At 41.0% G+C, this 14,787-nt stretch overlaps 1 protein-coding gene across 7 annotated transcripts in view; it reads left to right on the forward strand.

Moving 5' to 3' along the window:
- LOC104924097 (interleukin-1 receptor accessory protein-like 1) overlaps positions 1-14,787 on the forward strand; it is a 260,076-nt gene that overhangs the window by 47,315 nt on the left and 197,974 nt on the right. For all 7 annotated transcript variants that reach the window (XM_027291703.1, XM_027291700.1, XM_027291702.1 and 4 more), the window contains one exon: positions 12,249-12,342. In XM_027291703.1, coding sequence (XP_027147504.1) covers positions 12,261-12,342 — 82 coding nt within the window. In that variant the 5' untranslated portion in view covers positions 12,249-12,260. The remainder of the gene's footprint in view (positions 1-12,248; positions 12,343-14,787) is intronic.

A 14,787-nucleotide genomic window follows, 5' to 3' on the forward strand; every position in this document is an offset into this window, starting at 1 on the left:
CACAAGCTTTTCCCCTTGATTGATACTTTTAATTTTCAAGGAGCTGTCACCGAGGCCTATTGGCCTTGGCTTTGCAATCAAGGGGCGGGCAGTCAAAGGCTTTCAAATTGAAAGAGTTCATTAATATGGTGGGACATAGGGGTTGTCTCGGCATGGAATATTGGCTCTGTGTGAGGAGTGATTGGAGCAATTGATGAGGATTTGTGGGGAAGAATGTTAGAAGTTGAGAGTGGGGCACCTCAATCATAGCTTTAGATTACATTAATAAGTCTCGAGGGGGTAATGAAAATATAGAGAGGTGATCCAGCTTGTATGTTTATGGTGACCACGCGCATGTGTACAAATATCACTGGAGCGCCCTCCATTCCTCTTTGGCACGTGGCCGCGCAGACGTATTGACTGTTGTGAAATCCGAGTATTTCAGAGCACGTCTTCTATGCATGTACTCGGCAGCTCCTGTTAAATCTTTTGAAAATCCAATTCCCGTGAAGATGAGATTCCTCTTTCCCCATGCCTTGTTCCATTTTCCATCGCAATCATTGGGCATCGATCTGATTCAAAGCTATTTATTTTGGTTGCGGCCATCATGTCATGAATTGACAAGTATGGTAGATCAGGTAGATTACAATATGTCAGCTCACCTGTACAAAGAAGAATCATGACTACCATGGGTGAAAAACAAAATTACAATCTATATCAGACTTGAAGAGTTCCTTTTAGGGGCTGGTGAAGTGGTATTTCATAAAAAAAGTAATTAGTGGGGCATGAATATGTTGCTTTTGGTGTTCCTTTCATCATCTGGAGACCCCTCAAATTGACCTGGAACTGCTTTTTAAAGATTAAAGCAAAATCGGCAACCAACGTAGAGGTACATTTGAAATAATTAAAATCAGAACAGCAGTGAAGTTCATTTGATTTCATTGAGCTAAACGTCTCTGTGTGATGCAGTGCTAGAATGATTAGTTGATTAATGAATTAGTCATTGGACGGAAATATAATCAACAATTTTTATAAATTAGCATTAAGTATTTCGAAGCTGGTTTCAGTGCGAGGACGTGATGTGTAAGTAATTCTCTGTGAGCTGGACTGCTTTATGGCGTTGTCGTATTTTTGCCTCAGTGTGAGAAATTACTTTTGATTCGTGACAGCAGTCGTACTTACTGTGATTATTTTCTACAGAAAATTAAATGTATTATATCACTATAGATATGCATATACTATGATAGCAGTTTATTCATCTCACCCTTCCTTAAATTATACCAATAAAATAAATTCTGACATACTGTATGTTTATAAAGTTTGCAAACACCTGCCTGGTGGACTCTTTCACACACTCTTTCACCAACACTAGTTCACAGCTGTCCATAACAGATGCCCCTATTTACAGTTCTGCAGCAACAATGTAGGTTATCTCAGTTCAGATCGAGAGTTCGACAGAAGAGGCTTGCTTTGTCCTCAAATCTGTTCCCTGCAGGAGGAGAAAGCTCGAGCATTGTCTCCCTTTCAGAGTCTACATCAACCGCAATCGCTGTGCTGGAAGACACGGCTGTATGGAAAAATAAATGGAGTGGTATCAGAAAGAATGGTCTTCCCTGAAAATCATTTTTATAGGCCACTTATTTTTTTTTTAGGCCTTGATCCGAATGCCTTATGTATGGATGCTAAGCTGAGTGCTAGTTTTATTTAATGTAATGGAATAGCTCTCCTTACAGAGCAACGCTTAATACCACAATAAAAGGATGGTAATGGCATCATCGCCAACCGTCTCTTTACATTTCCATATGCAGGCTATTCTGTGTTCAGGCAGGATCAAAGAACAAACTTGACCAGAATCAAATGCAATTTAAGAGCGTTTTATTTTCCCATTTGTTACAGCAGAAAATAAAAGGACTGGAGGTCAGCCACAGTGTAGCATGCCCGGGAGCTTAGAAGTTGTGTTGGTCAATTGTAACACGGCTTAAATGAAGAATGAGGTGATGAAATACTCGTGTTGCACTTCCTCGGATGAAACAGCCATCTGAGGTATGATCAATTACCTCAATATACAGTATTTTTCTTTGCTGGGGGCAAGTGATGTTTAAATGATTTTTTTTTTTTCCTCTTTTTAATCAGCAGTAAAATGAGAAGCCCGTTGCTATAAGCAAGGGGGCAGAATTATCGTTTTCATCCCTTTTTTTTTCAGCCCTATTATCAGCGTGCCATGTCTGGAGGTGATCCTCTGAGGCCCATCCAGCCTAGAAAGATGAAGTTGATGTGTTTTAGATAGCTTTTTAGAGAGATGTGGATAGAGGATGGAAATTGCATGCCAGGGGAAGCAAAATGAGCAATTTCTCCTCCCATTTCCCCTCCTCTGTTCATCGTATCTGTGCTTACTCATTCATGAAGGCTTTGTTGTGACATTCCATACGTTTGTGTGGAGATAAAAAAAATATATAAAAAATTGCACAAAATGCCACAAAAAGGACCCGGACTACATTATTGTACAGGCTAATGCATTTGCAGCTTAGGTGCATAGCAGAGGAAACACATCTCCCTAATGCTCCAAAACACTATCACAGCTACCAGTCTTTATTCACATTTTGACCTGTAATCTAAGGTGCTGTTGTGATAGATTCAGAGAATTCAACATCGCCTTTTACAAACCCATTTAGCATGGCGTGCTCTCAAGTAAAGGCTTTTAAGTATCCGCTGATAGAAACTGCTCATACTTTCATGCAGCGTTGGCTTCAATGGGAGCACCATACCCATGAACACGTCGCTTTTCCTACCCCTAACCCCAATTTCATATACCCTAATCTGAGCCAGGCAGGACCTTAAATAGAACATCAAGTGATTAATAATGAGTGAAATCGTGAAGTGCTTCATTACCAGTTCTTCATTTGTCATTAGCGGCTACAAGAGACCTCAGGCAACATTGTATTCACAGCTAATCTCAACCGTATATATTACAACCTGCCTCTAGTACACGCTGGGACTGGTGGTGTACATTAGATCAATTCAGACATGGGCTGTTTTTGAAGCTACTCACAATTTGCTAGCCAGTACACACAATTTATGCTACACTATTGTGTTTGAGTGAATCCTTGCACCCCTACATGAAATTATGGCATATGCATTTTTACTAAAACCCCAAAATACAGTTCTTAAACTTTTCTGCATGTGTAAATGAACATAATGTCATATGTAGGGCTGGGTGTCAGTACTCCATACGATTTAAGGTGTTGACCAAAACACTACCAAGTAGTATCAAAATCTTCTGTATCCAGATCTAGAAACAAAAATACTAGATGTATTCAATCAAAGCAAGCCTTTGATTTAATGCGACATATAATTGACCCATGACCAGGGTTGGAATTGAGTACTCTCTTTGTATCAGTATCACTTTAAGGATACTGGTATCATATTTTTCTTTAAACAATATCCACCCATATTCATATGACACAAATTCACTCAACGATGTTGAGTTTAAGAAGACATAAGAGGCGGTGTAGGTTTATGTATGTATGTTGCCAAATATACGTACGAGAAGATGAGTTATAACATCCAGGATGTTCAAGTCTGAGTAACTCGTACCTGAGTTTGACGGATATACACAAGCCGAAACACTACACGGCAATTTGGAACGCTCTGAGAGAGGATTTTCCAGCTCTGTGAAGTTTTCACAGATCAATCATTTTATCCTCCACGACTGTGTTTGCAATGTAAACAATACATTTACCCCATTCATGCTCAAAGTAATCTACCTGGAAATGCACAGATTCCATTGGCCCACACACTGCTTTGCCAGATGGATGATTCAATGCACTGCTGCCAAAGTGGAGCCAGGTATTTTGGCCAGACATTTGTTTTTTTTGGGGGGGGGATCTCATTGAGATTTTCTGTACGCAGGTCTAAATAATATTCACTGCCAGAAAATTTTTCTTTTCTCCTTTTCTTGGATTGTCCCCGTTTTCTAGCTGTCCTTGCTTTTATTACACGAGCTTTGAAATATAAACCAACATTAATAAGGACATACCGTTTTGACCCAGTTCAGTTACATGCATGGCTGAACACCCCGAGCCTCGGCATCATCTATATGTTTAAGCATAACAATTCCAGCAATAATCCAATCCCCAGTTTGGCTAATGATGGCAATCATTTTGTGCTGCTCAGACATGCTTTACATTACAGCTGAGGGTTACTGGTGTGCCTTTTTTCCCAGCCAGAGCTGTGGCTCAGTTTTCCCCCCTGCTGGACCAGACCCACAGAGACCGGCTCTCAACAGGGTTCTTGATTTATGGGCCACTTTACAAGAAGGGCCTGGGGACGCAGCACTCCTTGTCCTACGATATTGAATCTTGGCTGCCTAGCATGGAGATGTGGGTCGTCTGTTATTGTGTGAAAGCTTATTTGCATTGCGCCGTTAAGCTCTCAGTGGTAACTACAGGATGTCTGCTCACCTTAGCACTTAAGTTTATTTTTGCTTGCAGGGCTGTTTGGTTCAGACATGTCAGGGACATTTTCAGTGAAAAGGTGCATTGAAGACAAATGGCTTTCACATTGACAGGTTAGTGTGTGTGTGTGTGTGTGTCTACCTTTGCAATGTAGTTATGAACTCTTGAATATATATGAAATATAAACAGTTATTTGCCACGTGCTGTTTGTGCACCTGCCCTATGAGGAGATGAATGCTTTGTTATGTTTTACCATAAAACAGACAACCTGCCATAACACAATATATTGTATATTCCAATCAAATGAGCCACATGCCGCGCATCCATCATTATGTTAAGAACGGTGCATTCATCAATGATGGAGTACTTTTCAAGTGGTGTACAGCCTCAGCAGACAGAGTCAGATAAATTGACTGTACAATGTTAAGCACTTTGTTCAAAGAGAGATTTTGATTATTCGCTCAGCTTTGTTTGTTTTGTTGCTATTGGCTCTATTGTACATTTGCTCCGCTTTTGGCTCAAGTTGATTCTTCCCAGTGGTTTATTCGATAAAAGGAAAAAATCAGCAAGATAAATGCTCAGCGGCCTTAATGATTATAGTTGCTTTAGGGTAGGCGGTTATTAACTTGTGTTAATAATCTGACAATCCTCTTTCATTCCCCCTTAAATCAGCCCACGGTTCTGCTGCTTAGACAAGACAGTATATTCAGCTGAAGTGATTTGGCAAGCTACAGAAACCGCCAAGGCGTTATTTCTCATTTTCGTAGGCCTTTAGTTTCTACATTTTTATAGTTTAAAAGACGTTTTATTGGTCCCTTATTATGTTTCAGTGTAATCTATAAAAAGCAGCTCGGTCCTACTGGAGGATTTCGACCATCCTGCTTCCTCTAAACTAAAAAAATCTACTGTAAAATATGCAGTGTTTCTTTTTTTCACTTAAAGTCAGAGAGACTTTGATGCTCTCCAATGAAAAGCATTAACATACCGTAGAGTTAGATCGTCGATTCAGCGGCAGATCAGTCTCAGTGTCACCGATTTTAAATTTAGGTGTCGAGTAAAAACGTGTTAGAGGTTGTGTGAGCGAAAGAGATGGAGAGAGAAATCCTTCAGTCCGTGACTATCTCACCGTTACCGTTGGAAGTCTCTGGCTCGGCTGATGAGTTTTCATTTTATTTAGCATCGGGGTTGTGTCTGTGAAGTACACCTAATGTTAGACTGCAGATAACCCTGCAGCACGAGGCTTTACAAGTGTCATTCAGCAGCTAGTGGAGCATGCTTCCTCTCGAGGTGAATCCTATTTCATACCTTGAACTCCGATCGAGTTTGATTGACACTGGGAGTACAGATCAAGCCTGGGGAAGGGGGGGAAGAAAAAAAAAACAGCATGTGCTTGGAGTTTAATCGAATTCCTGGTTCCAACTTTGAGGAAAAATCTAGTCACTCGACAGGGATCTTCCCACATAGCCGCTGTGAGAATAAAGCACAAGTTGAATGAACCTGATATTTCTTTTATAGCTCAACATAAGTGTGCTGTGGCTGCTCCGATAGTATCAAGGGAGAAGCTTTGCTCAAAAAAAACCTCAGTGCCGTCCCATACGTGCCACGTGTTTGGAAGAAAAGTGTGTTTTGAGGCTGATCCTCTCAGTGAGCGCTAAATGATCTGCGATGTACCGACAGAGCAGAATCGTCACTATTAATTTAACAGCGCGTGAATCATTGTCGTTTTCCTATAAATCCATATCTGCCGTAGTTAATTTAAAAATTTGAGACAGTTTGAAGAGCAGCAGTGAGTGAGCAAACAACTCCTTGACAGCCCTAATAATGGTCCGCGCACTACAGATTGGTTGCATCTTTTTTAATCACATCAGCACATTTTTATAGACAGTTATAGAGAGAGTTGACACAGTAAAACTCGATGTTAATCACCAGGATGTCACAATATGGATAGTTTGCATAGGAATCTACAGTCACAGGAGTATTCCCGTTTTTAGCTTCTGTGTGTTTCAGTGCTCTGCTGCTTGACACCATCTCATCATACCACCTCATGGTCGCCTTGTCCTCATCAACTCCTCTCCCTCTTTTCTAGTGTTCATTCATCCTCTCGTCCCCTTTCACCTCTTCCTCTCAGTGATTCCAGCGGGTCCTTTTTTAGTTTTGGCTTGGAATATCCAAAGAGAGCGCTCGGTTTCGTTTAATGTCGTCCTTATTTCCCCGACAGCCGGGCAGGATAAAGAATCTCGTTAGCAGGCAGCCCAGGTAATGGGACTAAGAACTGGACGTGGCTGCAGAGACGGTTTGGACGTGCGTGTGCATGGACGCACACATTGTGCTCGTCCAAATTCGTCGAAAGTGGATTTTGTCCACACAGACCAAGTATGAATGAAACATTATGTACTTTATCTGCCATATTTGATGCACAGACTGTCACGACATATCCTACTAACTGTTGAGGTCAAATGGCAAGCCAACAGCTCAGTTTAATTTTAAGACCAGTCGTTTCTTTGGTTATTTGTTGAACTCAGCACTCCGGTACAAGATAACTAAATAAAAATGTCATAAATTTTACTGAGCAGCAAAATATTTCCTGAGCCCAGAGACACAGAGCTGCTTCTTTTTTAGTTACATGATGCAGCCCAGCTTGGAGAGATAAATATTTTTTAAGTCTGATTCTTATATTTTTTTAGAGCCAATCTTCGATTTTAGCTCCAAAAACAAGTTATTGTACGTTATTATTTACTATTTCTCCACCAGAATGTGAAGGTTTTGGATGCATTTCGACCATTGTGTGAGGATTTTTATTTTATTTTAGCTATGACTACTATCACCATGGAAATTCAGAGAGCACTGGCAGCATATTGTAGCTGGATGGACTACTAAGAACATTGCATTACAAATGAGTGTCATAGAGAGCAGTTAAATATGTCACTAGGCTTTTAAAACCTATTCCTGAAACAGTTTCTGAAATGACATGAACATGACTTGTCCACACACACATGAAAGTACACTGTTGCATAAGTGTGTGTCTTCCTTTGTTCCTCCATTCAGGCAGGAAGTGGACTGTGTGCATATTTTCACACAATCGCAGTAGAAACATTTATTTGAAGACGTGCAGCGTTTCACTCGTTCAGAGACGTCGATTGCATTCGAGGAGCGTCCTCTTCACCCGCTCTCACTTTCTGCGTGCATGTCAAGAACATGGAGGCTCGTGGTTGCGGGGGTTATTAGATTATCTAAAATGGAATAATTCAGCGAGGAGAGCACAGACTCGCGTGGGTGTGTGTGTGCGTCAGCCAAGGGTGTAAGGGCTTGAAAAGTGTTCCTCACAAATAGAAATGTTAATAACTCACCAAGCAGAGTACATATCAATTTTCCAGCTGGCGGTAGGAGGAAAGGGGCAGCGGGGTAACACGGTTGGGGTTCAGACGGTAATGATGGAGACGCGCTGCAGAGTGAGTCTCCATCTGAATTTTTTTTTTCATGGTCTGCATGTGATTAAAAGCATGCCCTATAATGCAACTTACATTTAAGAGGATGACAAGACTCAACGCTGGAAGGACAAAAAGAAGCAAAATGTTTTCCACCTTGATTCAATCCAAACTTTAAGGCACAAAGAAGAAGAAGTGCCGGCACAAATACGGATATCTGTTATTGCTTCTTGCTGTCTGTTTCCATTGGTATCTGATATGGGCAAAGTCCTACAAAGATATAAAGTCGTCCAGAAACATCAGATATGAGCAGTGGTTCAAAGTTGAGCATGAGGACCTTCAGCCCCGAGAAAATTTGACTTGAAATGAGAGATGCGTATAAATCATCATCTCAATATCCACCTGGCGAGCTACGGTAAAGCGGTAAAGCCTCGGTCGTCGATAGCCGAAATTGTTTGTGTGCGAATGAGAGAGGGAGATGCATTCCTCAGGGCCAACTCCGAGCTGAGAGAGTGTTGAGAGAGTGGCCCATTTCTCTCGCCGAACCCTCCTCGAAAGTAATTGAATTTCGGATGAATCCGCTGAGGAGGGAACACTGTCAGGGAGGGGAGAAAGTGGATGCTTGAGGAAAAAACAATCAAAGGATGAGAGGCAGGTGACAGCACCTTTTGGATGAGCTTTTCTTTAAAGAATGGCACACTATGAGATGCTTGACAGGATAAGCTTTCATTGTGGGATTTTTAAGGGAGGACTATTTTTTTCCAACCATTTCATTTTTTTTATTTTTTTTTGGGACATCCAGTATCCGTTCATTTGTTGAAGGGGGATAACTCTTCTTGCTTTTTTTTTTCCTGCTCTATTGTGTTCCTGATCATATCTCTGACAGTTAGACAGCTGCACTGAATCTTTCACTTCTCACTAGCTAATAACCATGTGCCAAGAAGTGAGACGATAGCGCCAATAATGCATTGACACTCTTTTCGTGACTACTGATATTAAATTGAGTGTTTGACCTTGATAAGCCCTTGAGTTAGCTCAGGTGGCCTGGTCTTTTTAAACGCACTTGATCAGCATCAGAAGCAGGGAATCCAAGTCAAAGCACATAGTCGAAGTTAACCATTTATAGTTGTTGTATTTGGGGAAACACTGCTGATGATTTTCTTTTCCTTATGGACTGAAGGAACTGAAGCGTCTCTGTAGCTGGAACACAGGGGACAGCTTGTAGTAACCAAGAGAACCATACCCACAAAGAGGAACGCGTGTCATGAATCAGCCGATCATGCTATAATGTCAAAGAGAATAAACATAAAGCATCGAGTAGAGGCTCCTCAACGACACATAGACATGTGACGGGCAGTTGTGTGTTACAAAAGCATGAATGCCCGCATCAATACATGCACGGCTGCCAGATTAGCTCAACACCTTTTACGCTTCCTTTGATCCTTTGAGAGAAAAAAGCAACATCCCCTTTTTCTTTGGAGGACCTGGCACTTGTGCACGCAGCAGTCGTGAAAGAGAGCCTGCTGAGAGTGAACGTGAAGCTTGCCATGGACTAAAAACATGCGCCTAATGCTTATCTAAAGATAAGTTTGACACATCACTCTTGTGTTAAAGCTCCTCACCTGCTACAGCTTACAGCACTTTGTCATCTAGTCTGCCACAACTATTACCCACCTGTGGCGGCTTTGAGGAAGGTAGTCGTGCAGCCACTTAGTTCCCCAACTGGATTGCATTTAGTGCAAGCAGATCCACAGGATGTCATCTCCACTCCGGTCTTACACATTTTAAAAATAACAGCATCTATGTCTGAATGCTGTTTGACAAGCTCAGCAGTCTTTTGAGTACTACCTTCTGTAATTGGATTCTGGACTTCCTCACCAGCAGACCACTGACAGATAGGATGGAATAGGAGGACACACCTTCACAGATACCACTAAATACTGTGTGCCCCGAGTCCCCTCAAACTTCAACAGAGGGCTAATTGAAAGTATCCTGACTTGTCAGATGACAACATGGCATTGGACGAGTGAGAAGACATTTAACCCCCCCTTCCCCTGAATATCATCATTATTGTAACATTGGCGAGATGATGTACTTGTGCCATGTGCAGATCCCACAGAACAGCTAAGGAGTCTGATAACCCCTGCTGCTCGTCTGGCAGGAGATATCGAATGATCTGCTGGCTACAGGGCAGCCTCTTCCCCTTAGGCTATAAGACCGCCACATCACCGCCAACGAAGGCTCAAGTACCGCTCATCTCACTTACCTCTGCTCCACATGCTCCACATCTGGCACTTACTGTAGTGATATTGAACTAGTGCTGGAGCAATTAGTCAATTGACAGAAAATAAAGACTTTGCCTTGGGTTTTGGCAAACTGAGATGATTGCTTTCTACTACTCTACTTTGATATTTTATAAACCACATTTAGATTTGATCCATTTCTACAGATCCTGCAGATTAATCAATAATGCAGATAATCATTAGTAGCAGGCTAATATCTGAATGTATAGGCAGTCTTTTAAATCATATCAATTAAAGACTGAGCTTTATTATAAATGTTGTATTTTCCTTTTGCATAACCAGGCCTCAACAACAGCATGTCCCTGAACTGACAAATTAATTGACAGTGACATTGTGCCTTTTTATTGTCGTCATTGTGCAGCTGCAGTATTGCATATTATTTGCACAGTGTTACACTTTTATAGTTTTTATATATATATATTCCCCAATGAAAACAACAAACATTATATAACTAACCTCGGTGAGGGGAAAACAAACAGTGAGTCTTTTTGAAAGGGTTTATGACACCTCACTTCTGGAGCCATTTTCCGCAATGACGGCACACTAGCTTAGAGCAAAGCACTATGCCATGTGCTATGTGATTCTTAAACGTATTTAATCCCATAATCCATATTTCTTGCTCTCTGCACACATGCAAACAGAGTGTATGATCAATGTAGCCAACAGAAGACCTACTGTATTTGCTCATCTGTATAGTTGGCACCAACAAAAAAATTAATTACAAGAGCACGGTTTTAACCTTTTCACTGATTAAAAAAAAGTGTTTGCTTTGATATCAAGCAGCCCGGGATATCACTGAGCTGGATGGAGACCGCACAGAACTGGCGATTCAGTCGTTTCTTCTGTGTTCAAACCACAGAAAGAGACCACAGCTTTTGTGCTAATGTTGCAGACTGTCACCCAACATGGAAAACTAATTAAAAAGATAAGATATTTGTGTGGTGGCGTGTAGCTTTTCAGAGGTGGCATTGGTTGCAGGAAGCAAGGGCTGACGACAATAGGGCTTTGACGGGGAGAACAGGGCAATGTCGCCATCTTTGGCTGCCGGCCAGTTTCGCATGCCTCTGTGCCTGTCTCGAGGGTTATTGTGGCTTTTCAGGGTTTCCCCCCAAAGGGTTTCTGATGCAGCTTTGTGGAATCTATGTGAAGCATCTTTGTCGTGACTGAAATGCCAATGGAAGCGCCCTCGTAGCCTACATGAACATCTTGTTGAGCCATAGCAGAGATGGCACTTTTGCCTGTAGCAAGGAAACAAATGAGTAGCCAACAAAAAGAAGAATTATACATGTCACGTGGAGGGGTTTGATGAGTAAGTGCATTACTGAGGAATTTTGGTAGCTTCAGGCAAAACCTAAATAAATATTACGTTTGATGAACTTTAGACAAATCCTATTTTTTATTAAAGTTTGACTACAGTGAGCTTTTTTATCATCACGTATTCGACAGATCCACTGGTTGGCCAATATCAATCAATCCATTGGCAAACTATCGTATGGCTTTTATTAGATCACAAAATGTTTCAATATAACCGTTACCCAGATTGTTATTTTTGCGGAACTCTCAGAGGAGAAGCTTTTATCTCGCTGAGCCTGACTGACATCAAGTGAAATGTCACGTTATTCCCATTATTATCACCATGCATGCTAACGGAGATGTATCCTGATCTAAGTCGGCACCTGATTATGTCATGTTGGTCGGGAGAGAAGTTGCATTAGTGTCATAGGCAGTTGACAAAACTGCAAAGCCAGGTTCCCCTTGATAGAAATCCGTCCTGACATTCGTATCATCAACAGCCTCCCGCTGATTATACGGTCCCTGAAGAGTCACTGTTATAAATAAAGTCGAGGCAGACAAACAGAATTTGCACATAGGGGTTTTGGATTTTGTTTTTCTTCAGTTGACCTTAGGTCCTGTAAAAGTTCTGCAATTATTGGCTCAGAACTTGCAGCTTTTTGTATTTGAGCTTTGATCGAGCATCTCCTGCCAAAATCATTATCTCTTCTTTTTTTGATGTTTGGATAGGGGTTCGCTGTATGCGAAGCCTGCCTCAGTACAGAATAATAACTCAAGCTTGTGTTTCCTTGTAGGACTGGTAAAAAATGAAAGCTCCCATTCCTCTTCTGATCCTGCTTCATGCCGTCGTGGTCCATTGCCTGAAAGTGGTGTCGAAGAGAGGCTCAGGTAAGTCTCGTATACTTACAACTATTGTTTTCTTGTTCTAACGATAGACTGTTCTGAAGAACCAATGGGGAAATATTTTAATTAGAAATCCATTTTCCTATTCCCCATATTAACATCTACAGCTACATTAATTGGTACAGGTTTGATTCCCTGTAACCTGTCAACATTTCAAGGCTCCTTTTTTTTGGTTTGTTTTTCTTTTTTCTTTTTTTTTGCCTGAAAGCACAAACCGTGTTTCAGTCAACAGCAGAAGGATCACAGGCCTTGCACTGTTGTACTTGGGGACTTCAACCAGTCATGATGAAAAACAGAGCTGTCCTGTCTTTTAACAGCTTGATTTTTCAGGTCCACAAACACTCAAGATACTCAATTTGATGTTTTGTGAGCGATGATGGAATATTTCGTCGTTGATCCTGCAGATCAGTTGCATGGTACAAAATAATAAGAACACAAACATTAGAGACTTAACGCTGTAAACTGCAATTCAGTTATGATGCACACGTGTTAGTGTGTAAAGTTGATCTCGTGATCAATCTTATGACTCGAACTCGAACATTGATGGTTCTGTGATTGTATTAAGGCTCCCTAGGTGTAAAGGTTAACTGAGTGAGTGAATGGACTATGTATAATGTGAGTGAGTTACTTTCCAATGAAGCACTTTTCATCTAAAGGTGCAGCTGTGGCCTTTGTTAGGAATATCCAAGTATTTACATGGTTGTGGTACTAATACTGCATGACTTAAAGATGATCACTTTCTACAAGAGGATAGATGCAAGCTAGTAGAACAATCCACATGGGCTAACATGAAACATAAAGTCTTTTGTCTGTCTTTTATATATATATTTATCCAGAGGCTGCTTGCATCTGGGTTTTTATCCATGCATATTAGACACAGGTGCAGGAATGGCCCAAGGCACATCAGAGGGTTTTCTGCTTTTCCAGCAGAAGTCCCTATGGGCTTTCTCCTCCAATGCTTCACGAGCCATTGCCTGGGGCAAGGATTTGAAAGGTGTCCACTGATAAATGAACACCCCATTCGAGCCAGACCTCTGTCCTTTGTTCCATCTCTTTTAGCTTGTACGGCTTTATTAGAAGCCATGCTGGTAGCAAGTTAGAGCACCATTGTAAAAAGGGATTCTGGGCAATGAAAGCCGGTTTGAAATTGCATTGCTTTCATTTTTATGGAATAGGAAGAAACAGCAGGGATGGGAAGGTGAGTATCCCGATGTCATAGCAGGTACGTTTCCAAAGAAACAATTTCAGGGTTTAAGGTGTCTTTGTTTATGAGGTAAGACCTATGCAGCTTATTTGGACATATTTTTATTGCAGATTGGATAAAATCTAGCTTATAGTCTCATGTAAAACCCCTTAACTTCTCTTGCAGTATGACTTCCCCCCCTTATAGAAAACTGCCTCATCCTCCACTGTGAAAGGCCTGTTTATGCAGGATGTAACAATTCAAGTTTTGGTTTGTTGATGCAGCAATAAAGTTTTTACTTACTAATTCTTTCAGTGAAAGAAAAACAGGATCCAACTCAAATGTAACAAAAATATCATCTGTAGTGTTTGTCATTCATAGCTCATTGTAGTCAATCAAACCTGGAAGTGTCAACCCATTAAAAAGAAATTAAATGACTTGATTGACTCCCTCAGGGACAATGAATTCACAATATCACTTGCTTTGCGTTTCACTGGGCACACAAACACACGTACACAAAAAAAAAATAAACCCTGCACAGTGCTGCATATGCACCACTATTATCTATAGACGATTAAATTCAAAACACTTGTCTCTGAGTAATGCTTTGTCTGCATTTGTACTCAGAGTGGAACAGTGCAAAAACATACAATGCATATCTGCCATACTAATCCTCAGCATGCATAAGTAGGAGAATCTATCCATTTGTCCTCTGCTGTGGTTCCTCTTTGTTAGAATGCTGATATGGCCTGAATGGTTGGGCAAACAGAATAATTATGTATATTTCTGCTTAATACAGCACATCAAGTCAGATGTTGGAGGAAAACACTGCTCTTGGATTCGCTTACATTGTTGTATACTATCAGTCGGTATTGTTCAATCCATAATGCACAATTAATTCCAGGGGTTATTTTTTGTTTTTGCTTTTTATTGGGTTGAAGTATCTTGTGGCTGTGTTGCATTTTGGTTTAGTGAAGCTATTGTCCATGTAGAGATCGGTGTGTACATATTTATGATCCGTCTCTGACCTTTCCAGTGCAAAACAGTGAACTTAGAAATAATGCTTTCTTGTCAACTATGATTAAACAGACTAATTTAAGTAACTGAATTTAAGTGCTGTGCTGCTATGATTGCTATGCCTGATTAGCTGTGCTGTGCAAAAAAAGCGACTTCTCTGCCCTCGCTTGTAAATCAGTGTTTGTGCTTGTTTGTGGTCAGGATCCGTGTTGCACTTTAACGGATCTGGT

This window comes from Larimichthys crocea, chromosome XIX (genome assembly GCF_000972845.2).
Source record: "Larimichthys crocea isolate SSNF chromosome XIX, L_crocea_2.0, whole genome shotgun sequence".
Lineage (NCBI taxonomy): Eukaryota > Metazoa > Chordata > Actinopteri > Sciaenidae > Larimichthys > Larimichthys crocea.